The sequence below is a fragment of the Clarias gariepinus genome, chromosome 9 (assembly GCF_024256425.1).
Source record: "Clarias gariepinus isolate MV-2021 ecotype Netherlands chromosome 9, CGAR_prim_01v2, whole genome shotgun sequence".
Taxonomy (NCBI): Eukaryota; Metazoa; Chordata; class Actinopteri; order Siluriformes; family Clariidae; genus Clarias; species Clarias gariepinus.
Window position 1 is genome coordinate 19874131 of NC_071108.1, and position 25906 is coordinate 19900036.

At 38.2% G+C, this 25906-nt stretch overlaps 2 protein-coding genes across 2 annotated transcripts in view; one reads left to right on the top strand and one right to left on the bottom strand.

The window, feature by feature from the left end:
- LOC128530283 (citron Rho-interacting kinase) overlaps positions 1-5547 on the bottom strand; it is a 68299-nt gene extending 62752 nt beyond the window's left edge. Inside the window, exons 1-4 of the mRNA XM_053504137.1 lie at positions 5407-5547; positions 700-789; positions 309-476; positions 92-211 (exon numbers count right to left, since the gene is read on the bottom strand). Of these exons, the coding sequence (XP_053360112.1) occupies positions 92-211; positions 309-452 (264 nt within the window). The 5' untranslated portion in view covers positions 453-476; positions 700-789; positions 5407-5547. The remainder of the gene's footprint in view (positions 1-91; positions 212-308; positions 477-699; positions 790-5406) is intronic.
- A 6693-nt stretch (positions 5548-12240) lies between these two features.
- The window catches only part of bicdl1 (BICD family like cargo adaptor 1), a 31424-nt gene continuing 17758 nt past the window's right edge, over positions 12241-25906 (top strand). The window contains 2 exon segments of the mRNA XM_053504569.1: positions 12241-12685; positions 18845-19060. Coding sequence (XP_053360544.1) covers positions 12278-12685; positions 18845-19060 — 624 coding nt within the window. The 5' untranslated portion in view covers positions 12241-12277.

A 25906-nucleotide genomic window follows, 5' to 3' on the forward strand; every position in this document is an offset into this window, starting at 1 on the left:
ATAACCCAAGACCATATTTCTAAATATAAGAACAAACAACAATGTGAAAATGTATATGAACTGTATGAGAATTACATGATTTCTTCTGTACCTGCTCTTTAATCTCCTGCAGTTTATTGCTCTGTTCACGGATGTTGTGGAGCAGCTGCAGCGCTTTATCATCTTCCTGGGAGACCTCCATACGAGCCTGCTCCAAACTGCGCTTTAAACTCTACACACAAAAAATTGAAAATGTTCATCATTTAGGTACAATACCATATGATTTGTAAATGATAAACTATGCAGAATCTGTGTAAATATAAACCCACGCTACACTCTGTGATATAAGTAGCCAGGTCCTGCTCCAGGATGCTTCGCTGGGTCTCAGAGGCTTTCAGCTCAACATCCTTCTGCTGGAGCACTGACTCTAAGTCAGACATTGTCCTCTGGACTTTAGAAATTTCCTGCTCCATACTCACAAGGAAGAATACATACCACTGTATTAGAAGGAAAAAGGAATAAATAAAAAGCACCAGAACTTTTGATTCTGTCTAATCCCAAATTAAATTATACTCCAATCACATTTGATTATAAGTAATCAACTTGCATTTAATCTTTAAAAAAATATTTTTAAGTACATATATATTTAAGTACAATATATTTCATAGCAAAATCTGTCAACCAATATTTAAGCAATGCTTCAAGAAATATAATAGCTACCTTTCAATATATTCTTTGGTGCAGCTAGGGAGCCGATAAGGTTTTAATCTCTTGTGATGCTGTTGGTCTAAAAGGTCTGCTGTACTTGCCCTTAAAAAAGAGATGTGATATGAAAACATTTCTATGTCATGTATAGCCCTGCAGCTGCCTATGATTAGCTTCTCCCCTGATATGACAAAGTCAATTGCCTACCTTGCTTATTGGAGGCACTTGCACTGTTATCTGGTGCTGAAAATAGTATAGATTATTACCTCCATCATCTGGTTATGCCTTATTGAAATTTACCCAGCACTTTGAGACAACAACTGTGACATTCTACTTTAACTTGTGCCCAGCTGAATAAATCAGACATTGGACAGCATAGACAAAAATAATTAGCCTGTCACAACTATGACATTAGACATAGACAGAATCTTAGAGTCTTAGGAAAGCACAGGTTCTTCAAGATACATGTTAGAGCTAAGGATATACAGTGAGTATAAAAAGTATTCAGACCCCCTTTAAAATTTTACTCTGTTATATTGTAGCCATTTGCTAAAATAAATTAAGTTATTTTTTTTCCTCATTAATGTACACACAGCACACGAAATTGACAAAAAAACACACAAAATTGAAAAACATTTTTGCTGATTTATTAAAAAATAAACTTAAATTATGTCTTAGTCAGAGGTTAATAAGAGTAACTCTATGGACATTGGGAAATTAGCTAAGGTGTTGTTTGATGCCATATTATGCTTTGACTCCATCCCAATGCAACATGGTGTTTCAGCTTATAGCAGGTTATGGTCACTGAACTGCTGGGTGTCCAGGTAGTGCTTCAAAAACAATGTAGACTTTATAATTCACTCACTCATCATACCGCTTGATTCAGGGTCGAGGTGTGACTGGAGCCTATCCCAGGAGGGTTAGGGCACGAGGCAGGGTACAATCTAGACAAGGTACCAATCCATTGCAGGGCACACACACACATACTACGGGCAATTTTGGAATGCCAGTTAGCCTAATTTACTGTTTGCAAACTGTCAGTGTGTAACAGTCAAGTCACATGCTGACAGAGTCCAGAATGGACTATTACCTTAACAGAGTCAAGTCAAGGTCCCTCATATAAACTATATAGTTTATTACATTTAGTACATGCATTCCTGCACTACTGCAATAAATTCAAATTAACTACTGCACAGAGCATTATAGGTAATATTTCAGATTTAATAACTATTTTTGCTTTGTTTTCTTTTAGATAATCATTTGAAGCATGGTTTGAAGATTTTGCTAATGCAACTTTGTGTCTATTGTATTACTGTTCTTGTTATAAGACGTTTGTAGTACTAACTCAAAAGAAAAATAATTTGAGAGGATAAAATAGCACCCTGGTGTAATGATCGCATGCGAACCTTGAAGCAGTCTGCTAAAAAACTGAAACATAATGGTCAGTTATAGTGATAAATTACCTCCTGCTGGTATCCGAACAGGGTTGTCTCCTTGCTTGTGTTGCTTCACTTTTTAACACTATTGATCATACTAGCCACTTGTATGACAAGATTTGAAAATATTGTAGGAGTTAAAGGAGGTTTGACGAGACAGGAATACTGGTACTTGGATCACATGCAGCTTGTGATTATTAATTATTAATATGATTAATTGATTATTTATTCTAGTCTTTAATTTAAATCTTTAATGCTCGGACTGAGGGAAGGAGGTTTTTGCCCAATATGTCACAATATATAGCCCCGTTCATTCTCTCTTTAACACAGTGCAGTCGTCCCGTCCCCTGTGCGGAAAAACACCCCCAGAACATGATGCTTCCAGCCCCATGCTTCACTGTAGGTATAGTATTATTGGAATGATACTCATCATTCTTCTTTTTCCAAACATGGCAAATGGAGTTAAGACCAAAAAGTTCTACTTTGGTCTCATCTGACCCTACAGGACTTTCTCCCCTGACTACTCTGGATCATCCAGACGGCCCCTGGAAAACTTCAGACGGGCCTGGACATGGGCTGACTTAAGCAGGGGGAACCTTACGTGCGATGCAAGATTTTAAACTATGACGTCTTAGTGTATTACCTTGGAAACGATGGTCCCAGCTCTCTTCACGGCATTGACCAGCTCCTCCCGTGTAGTTCTGGGCTGATTCCTTACCATTCTTAGCATCATTGATACCCCATGTACCTACGTACTTAGACTTTGGCTGATTGTGGGGTGCACAGGTGTCTTTATGACAGCTAACGACCTCAAACAGGCGCTACTATTTTAGAATCATGAGCAGAATGTACCTAGACTATTTAAAAGCAAAATGACAGGTCTTCAAGGGTTAGAAATCTGGCTAATAAGCAAGTGATTAAATACATATTTGACACAGTAATTCACAAATAAATTGTTTAAAAAAATCCTACAATGTAATTTCTGGATTTTTTGTTTTAGATTCTGTCTCTCAAAGTGGAAATGCACCTATGCTGAAAATTGTAGACCCCTCCATGATTTCTAAGTAAGAGAACTTGCAAAATCACAGGGTGATCAAATACTTATTGACCTCACTGTAGATATTATTACTATGACAGACTTCTTTCAACTCAGAAATACTGCCAATATAAGAAATATGATGTCACGACATGATACAAAGAAAATAGCTCCTTGGTAAAAATAAAAAAAAAATGTCTGCTGTAAATTCACACTAACTTATTGGTCTTATTGTAATAAAAAATGTTGAATGCCTGCATTGTCATTTGAGTTTAACTTGCTTAACTCAAGCTACACGAGCAAAGCAACACTATGGATCCACAATTTCGTTGGGATCCATAAATGCATGATTTTTTTATGGGGGGGGGGGGGGGTGTTATGGTGTCTGGGACCAGGATGTTGTCAGCAGGGTGGATCCTTGTGGGTAAGACTCCCTATGGATGCTTGATTAAGTTTTTGTTTTTTTTGCCTGCTGGACCTTATGCATAAGAATCTGTGGTGCACTGGGTGTTCTGGTGCCTTTCTATCGTGGCCAGTCTTGACTTTTTTCGGCAAGTTCTGCTGCATTAGCTTTCGTGTGGGTTTGGTTCAGACAGGCTGGCCTTTGCACCCAAATTCTTCCCTTTAAAAAACGGTGAACACAGACCTGGAAGCTTCAGGAACCAAAATGTTCAAATAGCCTTTTACAACAGTGTACTTCTTTCTTCATGACTCGTTTGGCTCAACACTCTCTGGAGTGGGAAATATGAGTTCAAAAATATATATATCTGGTGTCAAAAGACAAATTATGGATATGACAAACCCAACAACCAAATCAGATTGCCCAGTGAATGAACTTACTGATATTAGCCATGTTAACATTAAAATTATTGTTTACATAATTCCAAGTATATTGGCCCTAATGGCTTTTCATAAATTTCTGCTGTGTGTGGTGTCTGGCTCGCTGTTGTCTATCGACCGTATCCATGGTCACGACGTGTCAGGAGCATTTTTTTTTCTCAGTCACGACTCTAATAAAGAAACCTTAGTGATGGTTGTAGTAAAGATTTAGGTATAGAAGAGGAGACATTTTTCAAAGCACTTTTTAGTGCTTGTAGAGAAGCAGACACAAAAGCACTCAGGGATTATTAAAAGCTGCATGCTTCTCACGAGTCCTAATAACATGTACTGGTATAAAAATGACAGCCTGCCTTCAGCTTCTGCAAGGCTACATCCAACATATTTGTATACAGCTTACACCAGTGTAGCCAGGAAATAAATGCACAAAGTTTATGATTTGGGTTTCAGATCTGCTGCAACATATCTCTTTACCTGTAGCTATATTAAGAGACAAGCAAGGTTTGAAGGTTGGACAATGTGCTGTTTCCATAGAAATGAGTCTCATCCAAAATCTTGGCTCTTCGTACTGCTCTTTTTATGATGCTTCTACACCCACATAGTACATTTCCATCTCGGCATACGCCATGGGCATCCAGCCATTACATCACACATATCCAGTACTATTTGTATGGTTAAGCTTTTTGCTTTATATGTTTAAATATTAAATGAACGATATTGACATTTAAAAAGTACAAACACGAACAATATTCTGTTTTCTTCTACTATGTCAGAGAAATGTATATATATATATATATATATATATATATATATATATATATATATATATATATATATATATATATATTAATGTAAGAAGTTACTTGTTTTAGAGTGAAGTGTCGTGACTTCCAACACTTTCGAACACTGGAAGCGCTGACTGCTTTATCCCTGGGTAAGGGATAACTACAACAACTATCACACACAAAAAGCATGATTTCATTGCATCGGATATGGATGAAGCTAGTGGAAAAGCTACAATTGCTAATGCAATTTTTACTTACATTATCGTACATTTTTTATAGTAATCAGCAGTGTGAATTCTTAATGCTTACAGACAATTGTACAGAGGTTACAACACACTACTAGCTGATTTCGGTATACACATATTTTAAGTCAGTGTAACCAGGAAAGAAAAATCTCACTCTCTCTTTTTCACTCTCTCTCTCTCTATCCCTCTCTCTTTCTCCCTCCCTCTCTCTCTCACTATCTATCTATCTATCTATCTATCTATCTATCTATCTATCTATCTATCTATCATGTGCAGATATCCACACATGCACAATACATGTGGATATTAAAATAATAACGCAATCTTCGTGCTGCTAAGTAATTGTTAACACAAATGATCTGTATTTTCAATCTAGTACTCACTTTCAAGGATGAGTGACAGAGGTTCCACTTCAGAGAGGGCAGCTCCTAAGGGAAAATGTCCAGTGGTGTGGCTTCTTGGATGCCCATAGGCAGTGAGAGGGGTCAATATGTCTGGAGACATTCAGGGAAGTCATCTTCAGAGCAGAATGCAGGGTTGTTGAGGAAGATTAAGAGATGGGCTATGATAGTGTCGGAAAGAGAGAAACAGCATCCTAGTAGAGCAGCAAATCACACTTGCAGGCAGCTCAGAAATATGCACTCGCACATTGAGCTTGGCAAAGAGCTCCCTTTCTGCCTCATTCTTTCTCCCACAGTGCGCTCTCTCTCTCTCTCTTTCTCTTTCTCTCTCACTCTCTCTCTCTCTCTCTCCCTCTCTCTCTCTCTCTCTCTCTCTCTCTCTTTCTCTCTCACTCTCTCTCTCTCTCTCCCTCTCTCTCTCTCTCTCTCTCTCTCACACACACACACACACACACACACACACACATACTGCAGTAGCTGTACATAGCAACTGAGTCACTGCCTAAACTAAATGCTTTCTGTTTTTTTTTTCTAGGTAAGATTCTTCTTTATCGATTATTATTGTATTATCAAATGCTTATAAAAAGGCCACTAAAGTTTTAATTAAATTGGTGTGCAAAGTGACTGTCACTTTCCCAAGTGATAAATGACTTATGTAATAGGTTAACAAATTACCTTATTATTTATATAAGGTGTCCTTGCACCATCTTTACACTGCATGTTCCTTATGTAAAAAATACTATAATTACCTTATGATAATTAACTGAATGTATAGTTATTCATGAAACTATAAAAATTTTTATAGTTATTACACTATTACACAAATATTTCACAAGTGGATTGGAAATTGATCCTCATAATCAATCAGCTTTAGACAAAAAGGCATCTATTTTTATTTTCTATTAAAATAAAAATACCTATAATCGTCATGCCTCATGCTGCTTCTATGCCAATATATTTCTAGTTAGGTTACCAAGCAACAAGGTGTAGTGTGCTAAGCACATGTCTTATGAATGATAGCACATAAATGTACTTGCAAATATGATATAAAAGGTACTCAGACTTGGTTCAAAAACATTGCAGTATTAAGGAAAAAAAAATATTTGTAGCGGTGGGGGATTGTTTAATGCTTAAATAGGAAGTTTTTGGGGACAAACTAGAGGCAAGCAAGTGTGTGTGTGTGTGTGTGTGTGTGTGTGTGTGTGCACATACACGTTATAAGCTGCCTGACCAAAAAAAAACACCATCTTGATTTAACCAGGTAAATAGTTAAGAGCCTTCCACTTTATAATTACTGCAGTGATTAATATGGTTCAGCTGGCAACTGTAAAACACATTATTAAACCCTTCCAACATCGAGGTCTGAAAAACAAGAACTCTCTCTCTGTCCTGAGATATCAGTGGTTTTGAGCCCTTAAACACTTGGTGAAGTTGCATGGTAAAAAATCAACAATAAAAACCTTAGCTATGTTTAATAGGGAAAGTAAGAAAAGTTTTATATGCACACAATGTGAAGAGAACTCACTGAACAGCTGTGTGGCTATAAGAAAACCACTTGTTAGTGAGACTAATCAGAAAACAGGTTTCAGTTCGCTAGAGATAAAAAAGATGACCTGAATGTACTAAATGACTAGGTTACACGTCAAAGCATCTTTTTCGTCCCCGATAGCAAAGGCATATTACAGGACTTAAATTGTAAAAGGGTTGTTCTCTGAAAATTAGGATTCATTTTCACACATGAACTGGACATCACATTGTACCAAAGTTCAAGATGATTTAATAAAATCTGCAGGCAGTGTTTAAATAAAAACTTTTGACTTTTGGACACTATAACGGGATGGGTTTATTTATAAGGTCGAAATCTCTTATCACCCAAATGCGGATAGGTTACCTTTAATGGTTTCCTCCTTCTGTCTCAGAGAGTTTTTCCTTGCCATATTGCCCCAGGATTGCTCATTAGAGACATATTGATGAATGTAAAATCTATATATTTCTTTTTTTTTATTTATACCCCAAATTTTAATTCCTGTAACACTGATTTGAGACCATGTCCACTGGTAAAAGCCCCATATACTTAAAATTAAATTACCTTGAAATTAATTAAAAGCAGGCAACATGGTGGCTTAGTGGTTAGCACTAGGGTCTTACCAGGGTCTGGGAGCATCAGGGTCCGCTTCGGGTCTGTGTGCATGGAGTTTACATGTTCTCCCTGTGCTTAGCTTTGTGTACTCTGGTTTTCTCCCGCAGTCCAAAAACATGCAGATTACCCAAGTATACTAAGTATATTAAATCCAAATGTCAAAATGCCAAAGCATACTTAAGTGTACTTGCAGCCAGACTAATCAGTAGTATACTTAAAGTTTCCTATTTTGAAACAACTAATTTTGTACTAAGTGCATTTAAGTTGCACTTAAATTGTATAAAAGCTAATTTTATAAAATTTGTATAAAAGTAAATATTAAGTGTATTAAGTATACTTTTGTGTGCTAAAGTAGAACCACTTTAAGTACACTTAAATATACTTTCACACCTAAAGTATATGGCTGTGTGTACCAATGTATATGCTGTTAGTCTTCCAGCTGCTCCCTACAAGGGGTTGCCACAGCGGACCATCTGGTCCGCACATAAGCTTGGCATACGTTTTATTTTTTATAAATACAGTACACACAGTCTTAGGATAATTTACAAATCCTGAATGCATTTTCTACCTTATAACATGTTTTTGCATTTTTACATTACATCAGTAATTATGAGGCAAATTTTATTCATGAGTTCAACAGATTAAATTTGAACAAGGTTACAAAAAACAGTACTGTGGTTTATTTGTGTTCAACATAATGTCAGGTTGTCTCACAAACACACAAACAAAAATATAAATTGTTGTCTAAGCCAAGAAAGACATTAGTATTAGAATATACAGGTACAGTATTAGTTCAAACCTGGTGCGTTGATTCTAACTGTTACAAAGAGACTCTGAAAACAGGCCGAGAGCTACAGAGCATTATACCAGAAGCAAAGCACATAAAATTTAGCAACAACACATTAGACGATACATTCTATAGTTTAAACTATGTACTTACATACAAAGTATCTAACAAAAAACATGAAATTTACCTTATGGCGATAAACATAAAATAATAACGATATAAACTAACGTACGCAATCATGCAGCTTTCAAACTTTCCAAATTCAACCTAAAAGTGGAGTACTGGGGAGCCAATCAGAAAACAGAGTGTCCGAATCTGTCCGCCTCCAGTTTCTGATTGCTAGTTTTGACCCTACTCTTACCTCTGGTTGGTTGAACTAGTGGCAGAGTTATAACGCTGCTGCAGTTTGCGCAAGTGTAGCTTTATAATATTGAGTGCACAGAAGAGACAGAGTTTAAACACCCATAAATAATTTCGAACACGCAAAAGTAAGATTCAGCATGCAAAAACGAGTTTGAGGGCGCATCAAGAGGGATTCAGCATTTAAAAAACGAGTCTGAAAGTGTGTGCACACAAGAGAGTAGTGCACTAAATATAAGCATAAATAAGTACAAATGAATAAGTACAATAAAACGTAACTAAAAGTATACTTACACTACCTTATGGTAAAACTTGTATTCTAATATATACTTTCTGTACATTGTTACAATGATTATTTTGTGTATATATTTTTTTTAATATGCCAAAAATGAATTAAATAACTGAAAACAAAGTTAAAATAAGTGTGCTTTGGTAATTGCTTATCTTGCACTTAAAGTATATTTTCTTGCAATATATTTTTTTTTATTTTGAAGTATGTTTAAAGTTTAATTCCAAAATTGGTAAAAGCAGGATATTAGTATACTTTTTCTATATTAACTAAAAGTGCAACTTTTTGTTAGTAAATTTGTAATGTACAGTACTATTTAGGATTTAAATATCTTTAAATTTACCCAAATTGCATATAATGTGTGTGTGCGTGCGGATAATGTTGTATAATTTGGAAAAAGTATAATTTGCTAAATTTGCTAAACTGTTGCCTTTCCTAGACCCAGGGTCATAATTATTATTTACCTTTTTTTTTTTTCAAGTTTTACTTAAATCAGCAGCTCTTCAAGCATGGCAGCCATTCCATCATTCCATTTCAGTGTCTGTAGAATTCCAGCACAAACACATTTAATTTTGCTTTATTAGTTACTGATTATTTGATTACAAGAATCAAATTTTATTTAAATCTTATTTGATGAGAAAACATATACAAACAATACCAAAAATGAGGATTTTTTGGCCAAAAAAAAAGTATTACTAGGAAAATTTGGAGGAAGGAAAAAGGGGTTACATTTAACTTTGCTGGCACAAGCATACGGTGAGCCTCAACTCCCATGCATCCTTAAAAATCCCAAATAGACAAGAATATGGCCAAGCAGAGCAGCTGAATTAAGTAAAACCTATTAACAGAAACTAATAATGATGACTGCAAACCCATTAGAGCATCTTTTTTTTTAGCACTAAGTGACAAAGAAGACAGACCCCGTATAATTTTATACTAAGCTTATCCTTTGTATAGAACTTTACGTGAGCAAAATAAAGTCGATAACTGTAGTCACATTTGTTAGGCAAGTTCTTAGGTAGTTTTTGTCCACTAGAGGGTACTGTTCTTTTTTTATCCAGTACAGGGTGAAATCAGGTGTTATGTTTTCATTTGCTTTTTTTATAATTATTTTTATTGGACATGTTCTCTTACGTCTGATACTTGTTTGTAAATATGCAATGCATTTTAATTTTGCCTTTTGTTTATTATTTTACTGTGTAACATATTTGTAACGTAGCAGTGGTAATTTATTAAGTCACAAACATGCTAAAATTCCCCAACAACCACAAACCCTTTCAAGATGGCAGCATGTGTATGTATTTGATGTATGTTGCCCCTATGTGACTACATCCTGAGTAATCGTTCTTAGCAACACAATGGCGGTCCATAAAATAGGCCCTTATAAGTTGTAAATGACCGTTTACTGGCCTCTGATGCATTTTTGCATCTCTTTGCTTGTGTTACCTGACCTGTAGTTTTATGAGACAAATGATTAAAGTATTCCTCTTCATAGATTAGAAAAATTTTAAAACATACTATGAATTAAAAGAAAGGGCCCCTCCTGGCTCAGATCCTATTTGATTTATCCTATTTCTTTGCAGTAAATATACATATTTACTGCAAAGAAATATCTGTCGAGCTATACATGCCACTCCTGGAATGCAATTGATCCTGACCCCCTCTGCCATCTGGACCTGTCTGACTCATCCTGGTGCCTCACTTTTGGTTGGGATCTCATCACATGGAGTCCCCGAGTGGTCTGCTTGGGATGTATGTGACTGAGGATGGTTCCACTTTACCACAAAGACTGTCCTGTCTTGGCTAATGCAGACAGCTGCTCTTTGAGGACTTGTGACTGCTGTCACTCAACATTTGAGGACTGGAAACTCCTACAGTCTACCTGAGCTTTCAATAATGAACTTGACACAATTTTAACTTAAAGACATCATGTTTTTTATTCAACTTCAAGCTGCCTAACACACAGTATGACTGCAAAACAATTCCTGCTACCCGTTATCAGCCGCATGAGGATGGGTTCCTTGTTGAGTCTGGTCCCTCTCAAGGTTTCTTCCTATTGCCATCTCAGGGGGGTTTTCCTTGCACCCATCGCCCTCGGCTTGCTCACCAGGGACAATCTGATTATTTTGATTTATACACATTTTCTCACATTTCATACACACTTCCATAATTTTCTTTTGATTCTAGAAAGCTGCTTTGCGACAATGACCATTATTAAAAGCAATATACAAATAAAAATGAACATTTTCAATTAAATTGAATTAAATTGAGTATTTATGTAAATGTCTGTAGCTTGCTCCATAATAGAGATCATGTATGAATTTGGACAGAGACTGCTCATCCTGACATTATTGTAAAAACAAAATTGTGGCAATATATTTTGCTCAGTTATTTTATTCAGTTGCTTTCATTTTACTTGATCTCCCACGTTGCCTAAATGAACCCTTCTGAACAAGGGAAATGAATTTGAATGCGATGTTGTATTTTATATCACCCATAACACACACCACCTCCAAGACTTCCTAACTGTAATGCCCATTCAATGAGAATGAATGTGAGAGTCACATTTAATGATTTCATTTTCTCGAGTGGATGAAATCCATGGCAGATTATTGGAATTGTTAATAAGTTACGGTCCATTTGGGGCATGTCCTACCGCCATGCCATCAGTAAGAGCGCATCTGCGTCAGGCACGTAGCGTACTGACATATGGCGTTATTACATTCAGCCAATGGGTTAAGAGTTTGTAGCACTGACGTCACTGGTGCGGGCGAGCTTAGGCAGAAGGTGCGACGTACGCAGAGCTCGCGCACAAACATCGAAAGCAGTCTTGATATTTGTTTCAGGTCAGGCCGCTTGCTAAATGTATCAGGTGTAAAGGACCCCTGTAATGGCGACACAAGACCCAGATTCATTAAGATAGAACCATCGAACGGTGGAGTGTGTTCGTCAAGGTGGATAACGTAGGAATCGGGAAACAAAAAACAATTCTACACCTGTGGAAGCAGCTGTATTCCTTGGGATTTCTGAGGCGATTAACGACACACAGGGTTTATATATGTGTATTAAGCGAGGGAAGACGAAAGAGCAAAAGAAGAAATGACTCGGTATTGCTAACTGTACATTTCAGGCAATGGAATAATTTGCAGGCATTTGGTATAATCCATAATTTCCTCACCGTCCTCCATGGGGCTTTGCGGATTAAATCGCCCAGACCCGATGAAAAGTTAAAAAGATAGAGGCTATAGAGCAGTTTGATCCTTTGGGTTATTTTGCGATGTCAGATTTCGGCCTCAGTATACACTCTGTTTCGTCTGTTGCGGCCGCGATTTCAGCACCAGCTGAGTTGGACAGCGCCTGCGCGGACTGCGACTCGCAAACTCCTCCAGCCTCACGAGGAGACTTCACTCATCCGCCTCCATTCAATAATCTGCATCAGTCACTCCTTCACATCGGCCCCGGAGGACTCGGCACGGTCCTGGAGGAAGAACTGACTATGCTTGCACGGGAAAGGGAAGAAGAACTGGCCATAAACGACCAAGACTCCGATCTTTTAGCGCTCTTCCAGCAGAAAGAGAAGGACTTGGTCCTGGCTGCAAAACTCGGGAAAGCGCTGCTCGAAAGAAACCAGGACCTCACGAAGCAATATGAAAAAATGACCAAGGATCTGAACGAAAAGCTAGAGGTGAGGCAATTTTAAGTGCAACAAGAAGTATAAATAATGAAGCAAGAAGAAAAACGTATAGTTAATAATATGAAACTGAGCTTCTGGACATCATGACTATGCTTTTACCTTAATCAAGAAATCTATATACTATGAATATATTATGTAAGAACAGCCTAACCATAAGATTTTGGCAGAAAAACATGGGTAGCAGTTATGATCTACTGTCTCTGTACACTTTATGAGTAGCACATGTACACTTGCACATTCATGTATTTTCTTGGCAGCTGCACAATAAAAAAAGATTTAGATAATTTTCACATCAAACATCAGAATGAAGCAAAAGTGTGATTACTGTTGATCATGGCATGGATGTTGCCGCCAGAGGGGCTTGTGTACATATTTTATAAACTATTGAGATCCTGTGAATTTCACACAAAGCTGGTTTTATGGTTTACACAGAACCGTCTTTACAACTTATCAGCATGCCAAAAGCTCTGAACCTTATTGGGGTAAAACAGCAGAAGACCACATTGGTTTCCACTTCTGTCTGCCAAGAGCCTGATGTGGTCTTTTGCTGCTGTAGCCTATCTTCCCCAATGTTTGATTATTTGTGCATTTTGAATACGACTGTTAATAAGAGTTTTAAAGAATACTTATTCAAGTTACGATACACTTCCTCTGATCTCTCAACAAGGTGCTTCAGCCTGCAGACTCTCTGCACACAGGACCTTTTTTGTTTTTCCAAAACATTCTGTTTAGACTTCAGAGACTGATGTGTAAAAATCAGAGGGGATTAGCAATTTCTGAAATTCTTAAACAACCCATCTGGTACTATCAAATATGCCCATGGTTAGTGTGACTGATGTCACATTTGTTTCCCATTCTGGTCATCTTTTGATGAAAAATGAATGAAGCTCTTGACCTCTAAATGTATGATATTATGCTTTGCTCTGCTGCTACTTGTTGGCTGATTGGATAACTGTATAAATGATGTGGTGTACAGGCAGCTCAGCCATATCATTAATATCACAGTCAATGGATGTGAATATCAATGTATTCCTGTTCATTGAATCATTTTCTTTTATATTATAATGATGGCTGGGTCCATGTGCATCACTTACCTGGGGCAAAAAGGCCAAACAGCAAGCTAGAAGTGCTGCTTGGAAACCATGGGTCCTGCTGTTCATGTAGATATTACTTTGACATGTACCACTTACATAAGCATTGCTGGAGTTAAAGTCCACCCTTTTATGGCAAAAGTATTCACTAGTGAAAGTGGCCTCTTTTAGCTGAATATTGCATATAAATATATTCAAGAAAATTAAAAAATTAAAAAACTATGGCACAATAATTGTTCAGGAATGGTTTGAGGCCATGACACAGTAAAGTTCAAGCCTTCATAATTCCCAATATCTCAATATTTAGAAGAACTAATCAGATTTAATTTATATACAGACATATTCAGTGGAGGCTTGCAGATTACAGCAATTAAATTATCTGCTGCTAATGTATTGGTGCTATATACTACAGCACACTATCAGACATCTTGATGGGTCAGACTTACACAAAATTTACCATTGGGTGTTAAGAATATAGCTGATTCATGTATACCTCAGTTTAATGTGGTGCCAACTACTAGCAGCTGAAGTTATTTTTCAAAGTTATTTTGTCCATTGATAATATCAGTTAATTTATTTAAGGTCAAATGGTCAATAGTCGGCAGCACGGTGGTGTAGTGGTTAGCATTGTTGCCTTGCACCTCCAGGGTCCGGGTTCGATTCACGGCTAGGCTTGATTCCCATCTTTGTGTGCAAGAGGTTTAAATGTTTTTTCCGTGCTTGGTGGGTTTCCTCTGGGTACTCCATTTTTCTCCCACAGTCCAAAGATTTGCAGGTTAGGCTAATTGGGGTTCCTAAATTGCCCGTCGTGTGTGAATGAGTGTGTGTGCCCTGCAATGGATTGGCACCCTGTCCAAGGTGTACCCTGCCTTGTGCCCTAAGCCTCCTAGGATAGGCCAGGTCCCTGCCACCCTGAATACAGAATAAAGTGGTATCGAAGGTAAGTGAGTGAAGAGGTGTCAAGTAACGAAGTACAAATAATTTGTTACCTTACTTAAGTAGAAATTTGGGGTATCTATACTTTACTGGAGTAATTATTTTTCAGCCGACTTTTTACTTCTACTCCTTACATTTTCGCGCAATTATCTGTACTTTCTACTCCTAACATTTTAAAAATAGCTTCGTTACTCCTATTTTATTTCAGCTTGTCATTCAAAAAACAAACAAACAAAAAAAAAAACATCCGGATAAATCGCGCCATTCCGGATGGAGCGAATTTGATTGTGGTTGGATGAGAAGTATAAACATACCATTCCGACACTCGGATAAGTTGGTACGCGATCCATCTCACCTGCACATGACGTCACGTCACACACTCCAGCAAGGACGTTTGAATAAAATAGCAATTTCGGTTGATAAGGTTGTGATAATTTGACGAAGATATCTGTGATAGAGACTTAAGATTCGAGCGAAATGTCACAACCAAGCACCAGCGCGGAAGGTAACAGCACCAGGAAGGTAACAGGAATGATATATATATATTTTTTTCTTTTTTTTTTGATTAATCACTTGGATTAATCATTCATTCTGACAGCACTAATGTTTATTGTAGACAACCATACAAAAGTAATTGTTACTAAGGGCCTGTCCACACGGAGACGCGTTTCGCTGTATACGTATACTTTTTTTTCCTATTGGCGTTTCGTCCACACGGATCCTGCGTTTTAGGAGACTGAAACCGCTATTTTTTTAAACCGGGTTCCAAAGTGGATAAATCTGAAAACGACACCCTTGCGTCTTCGTGTGTACGGCCAATCCGTATATTTTGTGAAACGATGATGTCATCACATCACGTGTCGGCTGCGTCACACGTAACAGCAGTGGTTCTCAAAGTGTGGGGCGCGCCCCACTTTTGGGGAATACAGATATGACAGGTGGGGCGCAATGAATGGGAGGGAATTAGTGGAAAATAATAGGAAAGTACCTATTCTAATTCATGCTTTTCTTTATTGATTTATTTAATCTTTATTTTCATTATCGGACACTCGAAACTAAATAATGACACACAAAGAAATGGATCATTAATACAAGTAAATTAAAATAACATTAGAGAAAAAGTGGAACCATAGTGCAGAGGAACAATATATAAGGAAACATTCGGTATTATATATGTCATTTCATTTATTCCAATGTGTATGCTGATGTTTCTGTATTTTTTCAGGCAGTACTAGTCTGGCATTTCTAGTTTCCAGTGTGGTAACAAAGTTGCTTTTTGATCCTTCAGGCGCTGAACAGAAGGGAAGATTAATATCGTTCTACGCTTTTTGTTGCTTTGCGGCATTTTGCGATGATCCCTAAATCATTGGTTGCGCCGTAGAGAATAATGGTGTTTATGCTTTTAAACATGTATAATTTAAGGTGTAGCTTAAACACAATGTAGAGAGGAAATATATGTGGGTATCTTATCTGTGGGTTTATTTACGCAGCTATTGAATTCGGAGATGCGAATATCAAACTAACTTTACCGCGAACACAAACAGGTGTTATGCGCTAAAATGCCCCCACTGCCACGGGTTGCCCCCCTACATAATCTCTATCAAATATTATATTAGGACATGCATTCAAATGTTTATTATTATCGAATATATTATTACTATTATAATTAACCCTAGGCACGTGACAGCCGTCGAGACGATTAATACAAATCCCCAAAATGATTATTTTATGGCACATTTATTTTGCAGGGGTTTGTCAATGTACAAATAACAAATTATTTATCACAAATTACACTAAATAAATATTGTTTGTGGTGAAAAATTACAGGAAATGATTTTTATTATAAAATAAGCAATATAAAAATATACATGTGGTATATGAAAAAATATATAATTTATATATTTTGCCCCCTATACAACATTTTTTTTATATTGCTTACTTTATAATTAAATTCATTTGTTATAATTTGTAATTTGTAAACCATAAACCTATGTATTTAGGTGGGCAATCCGTGGCCTAGGTCGGGGACATTTTAGACCATAACACAGTAGCGTACTGTATGTAGTGAGCATAATAACATCAATGGATACATTTGTTACATGGACCACAAATAAGCAGGTGTTTCAGCCCTATCAGCCTAATCAACCAAAAATCCAGCCGAAAGGAAAACCTATGTTACACTTGGATTTATGGTGGGGATGGTGGGGGCAGAGGAGAGACCTCTGTGTGTTTTGTGTCTTAAACCGCTGGCAGCAGACAGCATGAGACCCAACGAATTAGGAAGACACTTAGAGACAACACACCCCAGTCACGTTAATAAGCCACTCGACTTCTGTGAAAGAAAGCTCTAGATAAGTGATAAAGTAAGCCTGTTATAACAATTGCACATGTATTTTATCTGTTTTGAACTTGGCGTTATTTGATCTTACCGGTTTAGAAATTGATTTTTCAATAAATAGTACACTTGGCCGTTTTCGTTATCATTTTGTTGACAAGTGGGGCTTGAAAATTCGCCCACCCCCTTAAGTGGGGAATGACAGAAAATGTTTGAGAACCACTGCGTAACAGCAACAACAACAATGGCGGACTACATGATTGTGTTCGTGTTGCTACAAAGCCTACTAGCTTTATTACAGCAAAATCTATTGCTTCTATGCAACTGTTATGAGCAACAAGCGATAATGGAAAACACAATCTTGGTTCGTATACAGCACGAAGGTTATGCGCATGCTCAAAGTCTTCTTCTCCGTGTATAGTGTATCTCTATGGCAGAATTACAGCGCCCCATACTGGTCTGGCATATATACTACACCGTTTTCAGTGGTTTCGTGTGTACGCAGATATTTCTTGAGACGACACCGTGTTCACGAAAAAAAATGATCGGATAGGGAACGAACCGGCTTCGTGTGGACGGAGTCTAAGCCTCCCTGGGTACACTAATTTTTTTGTATGTTGCCCTCACAGATTCCTGCAGCTAAGCTTGGATGTACATTTACATTCCAATAAAGGTTACTGATGACATGCCTCTGAAGTTTGACTTTTTGCACCATTAAAATACTTATAGGCAACTAGTTATCATATCTTCTTCTCCATAAAACATGTTAATGCTCATTAGTACACATATATGGTTCTTTAATGTATTTGCATTGTACTAAAATGCATTCTTTTTCAATTGCCATATACAGTATCCCAAATCACTATGGCCGTTAAAAAATACAATAAAAAAACAACAACACATTTTTCTTTTTTTAATGAGGTGTTAATGCAGTATATAGGCCCGGTTTTATATAAGTTTTTATCCTTAATGCTTTTTTACCCCTTAAGTTACTTTTACTTTTATACTTTAAGTAGTTTTGAAACCAGTACTTTTACACTTTTACTTGAGTAAAAAGCTTGAGTTGATACTTCAACTTCTAAAAAAGTATTTTTAAACCCTAGTATCTATACTTCTACTCAAGTAATGAATGTGAATACTTTTAACACCACTGGTGAGTGGTCAATAGCCTGTGAGCGAGCTTCAAATTTAATTGATTAGAAATGCCATCAGTGTTCTCAAATTAGAGTTAACTTTTATGGAAGACTTAGCAAATATGTAACATAATAAAAGGGAGTGTGACCAAAAAACCTTTTTTCTCATGAGCATAAAATATTTTTGTCACACTAGTGCTTATTGACAAATCAGATACCTCATGTTAGCCTTAACAATTGCTTAACTGAAAGCAAAAATGAGTTTTGATGATAAAATTTGTTTTCTAGATATCAGAGTAAAATGTATTACATTTTGTACTTCAGCTACTGAAACCTAGACTCCCTGGCAAAAAAAAAAAACCCAGCTGTTTTTTCCCAATCCCATGAGTTCTCATCACAGTGTGTGTGTGTGTGTGTGTGTGTGTGTGTGTGTGTGTGTGTGTGTGTGTGTGTGTGTGTGTAGAAAAGCTCTTATTTTCACTAATAAACATAGCTGTGTAGCCATGCATCCTTTGTAGCTTTACATGATCTCTTACATTCCAGTCATCAGGAAAAACATTCCACACAGATAGGTACCAGAGCTCAGGATCAAACCAGAAAACTGGAACTATATAGGAATATCTAACCAAATTTTGTATCCTCTTTTCATCTGCAGAATTTGGAGCAAGAGAAGCATGAGCTGCGAAAACGCTTGGAAATACGAGAAGGCGAGTGGGAAGGCCGAGTGGCTGAGCTGGAGACTGATGTGCAGCAGCTTAAAGGTGAGCTGGAGAAGCACAAGGTACAGCTGCGTGAGGCTGATCGGGACAAGACCCGGACCATCACCGAGCTCTCAGAACAAAACCACAGTTTGCTCGAGCAGCTCAGCAGAGTGAGTACATTTTGGTAGTTTGACACATTTTTTTGATTAACAAATTAACAGAAGAATAATAATATAAGAAAAATAAGATAAGGCCTAGGACAGTTAAATAGAGATTAATGGGTAGTATGGAATTACAGCTGTGGGGAGAATATTATGAATATTTTCACAATACCGTAAAATAAAAGATAGGACATGTATTCCGCAATTTTACAGTACTTTCTGAGATTCTAAAAGGTTGCAAATTCAAAACTAAAGTAAATCTGGTAGAATATTTTTAGATAGCTGTTGATGTCAACTTCTTGATGCAGCTTGCTTTCTCAACTACATTACATAGAATATATAAATCTTTCCAGAATGTTCCACACAGGGATGTCTGGTTTAGGAGTAGTCGGTAGAGAAGTTATGTTTTGCAAACTCTTTAGTATAATTTTTGTAAACCAAACTAGTTGGTAAGGTTAACATTTAAACCACACTCGATTCTAGTTAATCCTATTCTGAAAACACTAATCAGTATTTATTATGGTAGTTCCTTCACTGCTATGAGTGCATTCTATGCATTCTATGAGTATTTTATATACTTTATGTCCAGTACTGACTGAAAAAAGTTTAAACTTTTTCATGTTTTCACATTTGTTTATATATTACACTATTGTTCATATGGGTTCAAACCCTTTTTCATATTTGGATATTCAATAAAAAAAACTTCATTTTTCATATTTCATATCTAATCATATTTAGAGCGATGGTGCTTAAAGAAAGTTGTGCTGTTCCTTTATGTGAACTAGTTACAAGTTAATGAAGAAAGACAGTAAGGTCTATACATTTTGGAACAAATATACTTTTTAGGCATTTGGCTACTGTAACCATTACATTAAATTTGAAATAATGTGATGAAAGTCAAGATTTCAGCTTTTATTCAAAGGGTTGTCAAAACTGTCATTAACCATTCAGGTATTACAGCCCTTACCAATCACACACACTTATTTGGGGGGCTCATAAATAATGGAACAAATGAAAGGAGCTAATTTACGTTTGGTATCTGGAACTCTGAACATGAGGTCCAAAGAAGTGCAGTCCCCATCATTAGACTGAATACAATACAACAGTCTAACAGGAACACGTTAAAAAAGAAGTAATTCACTGGCAACCCAGCAACAGCAAAAAGCCTGGAAGGCCACGGAAGATGACTAAGTTGGATAACCACAGAATTGTGGTTATCATTTACAACATTTAGCCAAGTCAAGTGCTCTCTTGAGAAATTAGTCAAGGCACAGAGGTGCACCTCTCTTCAGTAATTAAACCATCACTGGGCCACTTGCACATACCATCTTCACATCGGTGTGGAAGACACCATCATCTACCTGCTGCATAGAGCTTATACTCATCTTGAGGAGGCAGGCAGCATGGTAAGAGTCACCACCGCTTACAGTCCTGCCTCTTGCAGAAGTTTTAAAATGACTTTGCCATTGTGTGCTGTATCAGGAGCATGGTGGACAACTTTGTTGAGTGGTAGGGACAAAACCATGTGCAACTTATTGTATTGTTTCAAAGACAAAATAACTGGTATTGGACTTTAAAAAGGGGGAAACCTCCACTGATCCAAACAACATCATAGAGACTGAGCTAAAGATCGCGAAAAGCTTTAAGTTTGTAGACGTAAATATAGACAGTAAGCTAGACAGATCCAAAAATACTGATGCGCTGTATAAGAAAGGTCAGAGTCACCTGTATTTTCTCAGTTGGCCATGCCAACAGACCCAACAACTTATTAGGAAAGCCGGCTCTGTCATTGTACATTGGACATTGGCTGTAGACTGAGACCACCGAGAAGCACTACAGAACACCATCAAACTTTATAACTCCTCCCTCTTCTGTAGGGAGAAGAGCTAAAATATTGGCCATAGCCTAGAAACAATAGGTGCACTAGCCTTACCTGCAATTTGTAGACCTGGGTTCTTCAATATCATGTGTAATATAATTTAACAATATCATGTAATATAAAACTTAACAATATCATGTGCAATATTGTTTAATAATATGTGCAACATATGCAATATCGTTTAGCAATATCATGTTCAATATCAGTTAACAATATCATATGTAATATCATTTAGCAATATCATGGGCAATATTTCTCAACATAAAAATAATTAACACAAAATATAAAGTAAAAATTAAACAAATAAAGCTGCACATTACCTTTAAAAAAAGTAAAAATAAATCCCAACAGATACAGACCTGGCCATTAAGAATGCATATCTCGAGAAAAGATGTCCCGAGGGAAGGGATTCGACAAGCTCTGAAAATGCCCATCAGTCTGAAGTATTGTGTGTCTACTGAAGGCGAAAATGTGTTATTTCTCTTAAACCCGATTCGGACGGGACTAGTTTTACAGGCGGTCGTTGAAGAAATTTCTGTTTCACAGACGTACTTTGTGATTTTAATCCCGTCCGAATCTGCCATGTCTGTCTTTTTCTCACATGACCTCTGTAAAAATTCCAGAGCAAATTACCTACTGTTTTTCAGCAAACTCTAAGGTCCTCTGAGAAATCTAATCCCGTCCGAATGCGAATGTCTGTGATTGCCAATTATTTTTTTCCAAAACGCGTTTTCTTTTGTGTTTTGGTCAACGTGAACTACCGTACTATCTCTAGCGCGCTGGTATTTAAGTTTGCGCACCAATAATAGATGTAGATCCTGGACATGTGATCTTGTGCAACGCCCACATGTAAAACACAGACACTCCTACCTCCTTAATAAATACGGAGATGTTAGTCCCATCCGAATGCATACATGAAATGACAAACGTCGTCTGAAAAAAATTTAAACTCAAACGTCGTTTGAAAAACTAGTGCCGTCCGAATAGGGCTTTAGGCGCCTATTGACAGCAAGCGACAGAGCTCATAAATGTGTCGAGCTCAAACTGTAAATACTGATATGTATTTATTCTTCATTTTCTTCTTTCCTTCAATGATGATACTTCTTTGACTGCGCTTTCTCCATTCAGTATTATTTTTATAATTAGTAGTAGTGCTCCGAATTTATTATTGTTATTATTCTTGTTATTATTGTAACGCACCCGCGTGTGCAAAAGGACTACAAAGATGAATGATATGTTAGCCTAAAACATTATTGTTTTATCATGTTTATGCACTTTAAATATACACTAAACAATAAACACTGCTTTGTGCAAAGTGATGGCGCCGGTGAGGTTGGCTGCCGTCATGACTGCTCCGACCAATTTTACTTTGTTTTCGTCTTTTAAGTTATCTTTCAGTAACTTTAAACCAGCTAATTCAACGTTTTTAACTCCGGATCCAAGCTGGCCGAGTGAGATCCTGAGGGAGAACAAAAGACGCAACGCAAAGCGGCGGCCTCGAGGGAAACGAGCCGGTGTCAGGAACAGGCTGAGATCTCGTGCACACCACACACCTCTGCCTTGCATCCTGCTCGCCAACGTCCAGTCACTGGAGAACAAGCTCAATGACCTCAGGGCCAGGATAGTTCCAGAGAGACATTCGGGAATGCAATCTCCTCTGCCTCACCGAGACATGGCTGAACCCAGCGGTGCCGGACCACGCCATCCAGCCGGCCGAGTTCTTCTCTATCATATCAAATCTGGAACTACTGTCCATCATGTGTCGTCCTTTTTATCTACCTCGGGAGTTCACATCGGTCAAAATCAGCGCCGCTTATATTCCACCACAAGCGGACATGGACACTGCCTTATGCGAGCTGCATGAGGTACTCACACAGCACCAAACACAGGGACTTTAATAGTGCCAACTTTTAAAGGACACTACAGTAGATCATTGTTACACAACGGTCAAGGACGGCTACAAGGCACAATCTCGTCACCGTTTGGTAAATCCGCCCACGCCGCCATCTTCCTCATGCCAAAATACAAACAAAGGCTGAAACAGGAAGTTCCGGTTCAGAGGGAGGTCACGCGCTGGACGGACCAATCAGTGGCCGCGTTACAGGACGCACTCGATGGCGCCAACTGGGACATGTTCAGAAACAGCTCAGATGATGCCGTCAGCGTGTTTACGGAAGCGGTTGTGGGATTCATTGGGAAACGTCATGATACCGTGGAGAAAAAGACTATTAGGATGTGGGTGGATAAAACCATTCGCAACGCTCTGAGATCTCGCACCGCTGCCTACAACACGGGACTTGCGTCGGGGGACATGGAACCATACGAGGCTGCGTCATACAACGTCCGGAAGGCGGTGAAAGAGGCAAAGCAGCGCTATGGTCGGAAACTAGAGTCACAACTCCAACAGAGTGACTCTAGGAGCCTGTGGCAGGGATTAAGGACAATTACGGACTATAAAGCACCAACAACCGGTATGACGAACGCGGACGCGACTCTGGCAGACGAGCTGAACACTTTCTATGCTCGCTTCGAGGCTGCAGCTAAAGACGCTAGCAATGCTAATGCTGGCGGCGCTAACAGCTGCAGACAGGAAGACACTGCCAGCACCGGAAACGCGTTCATCATCACCGAGCACGACGTGAGGAGAGCCTTCAAGAGAGTGAACCTCTATTTAACCTCTCTTTATCTCAGTCGGTGATCCCCACATGCTTCAAAGAGTCCATCATTGTTTCTGTCCCAAAGAAACCTCAACCTGCTTCTCTTAATGACTATCGCCCTGTAGCCCTCACCTCAGTAGTGATGAAGTGCTTTGAATGCCTGGTCAGAGACTTCATGATTTCTCACTCGACCCATTACAATTTGCATACCACCCAAACCGTTCTACTGATGATGCCACCTCTCACCTCCTCCACACATCACTCACTCACCTGGACACTAGGAAAGGAAATTATGTTAAAATGCTTTTCATCGACTACAGCACTGCATTTAATACCATAATTCCCTCCACACTCACCACCAAGCTGGAGCACCTGGGACTCAGCTCATCTATGTGCCAGTGAATCTCCAACTTCCTAACTGGCAGACCACAGGCAGTAAGGATGGGCGGTCATGTCTCAGCCTCCCTCCTTCTCAGCACTGAACCCCCCCAGGGCTGTGTTCTGAGCCCCCTGCTGTACTCTTTGTACACATTCGACTGCGTGGCCACTACCAACTCCACCGCCGTCATTAAGTTTGCTGACGACACTGTTGTAGTGGGCCTGATCACGAACAACGATGAGTCGGCCTACTTAGAGGAGATTGGAAATCTGGAAAAATGGTGCCAGAGGAACAATCTCCTCCTGAATGTTAGCAAGACAAAGGAGCTGATTGTGGACTTTTGTACAAAGCAGGAGAGGAACTACCAGACCCCAGTCATCAACAGCAGCCCAGTGGAGAGAGTGGACAGCTTTCGATACCTCTGTGTTCACATCACGCAGGACCTGTCATGGTCCTGTCACATCAACACCGTGGTAAAAAAGGCCCGGCAGCGTCTCTACCACCTCAGACGCTTGAGAGACTTTAGACTGCCCTCCAAGGTGCTCAGGAATTTCTACTCTTGCACCACAGAGAGCGTCCTGACGGGAAACATCACAACCTGGTTCGGCAACAGCACCATGCAGGACAGACAAGCTCTACAGAGGGTGGTGCGATCAGCTGAACGAATCATCCGCACCGAGCTCCCTGACCTGCACTCAATCTACAGCAAACGGTGCCGGACTAAGGCCAGGAAGATGGTGAAGGACCTCAGCCATCCCAACAATGGACTGTTCTCTCTGTTGCGGTCTGGGAAGCGATTCCGCTCCCTGAAAACCAATACAGAGAGATTGAGGAGAAGCTTCTTACCGCAGGCCATAAGGTCTCTCAACCACAACACAATACAGGACTAATATCATCTCTTTTACATCCAACACTGACTGGGCATTCATGGCCACTATGGACACATTCATGCACACTTTTTGCACTATATACTTATACTTTCATAATGGACCACTGCACAAATCACTTTAATAATAAGACACTTTAAGAAGTCATTTTATGCATATTTGCACACCTCAGCCATTTTTACATTTCTTATATGGACAAATTTCTATTTTCTTCTTTTATATTTCTATATTATATATATTTTGTTCTTATTTGTACAGTATATATTTTTTTAATTTTACTTATTACAGTATATTTTACTAGTTAATTTCATTTTTCTGCAATATTTCTTTTACTGCAATATATCTTTATTTTTACTTGTACAGGATATTTTACCAGTTAACTTTATTTTTTACTGTATTTCCTTTATTCATATTTATTTCTTATGTTTAAGCTTTTATTTTAAGGTCACTGGTAGTCGAAAAAAGCATTTCACTGCATATCGTACTGTGTACCTAACAAATAAAATTTGAATTTAAAAGTGAGTTGCGCGTGCGGCTTTTTGATCAAAAGGCTGATAAACGCGTGCGCAGATATGAGCAAATCCATTAATAAAACAACAGACATGAAATGAAACAAACACAAAAATATATGCTACTCGCTAAATACAACGCGACATCACGCAGAATCCCCGGGCTTTGACTGCGCTTCCTCCATTCATTAGTACTGTAGTAGTACACTAAAAATGCTGGGTTTCTGTAAACACATCATTGGGTTGTTTATGCTGGGTCAAAATTCTGTGTTATTTCGGGTACTTTAATCACACTGTTGGGTTGCTTTTGCTACGAATAAGTGCTGCATAAATAAGTGCTGCATGATTAAACTCGATGCAAAAAACGGAAAAAGAAACTTCTCTGTTTCCTCCCTTTTGTTTCGGGGTATATGCAGTAAACCCATGGGTGAACACAATGATTTAAGAATTTAATTAAACACGAATATATATATATATACAGTAATATATAATATATAATATATAATATATAAGTGGCATTTTAATTCAAATTAAATTTGAACGA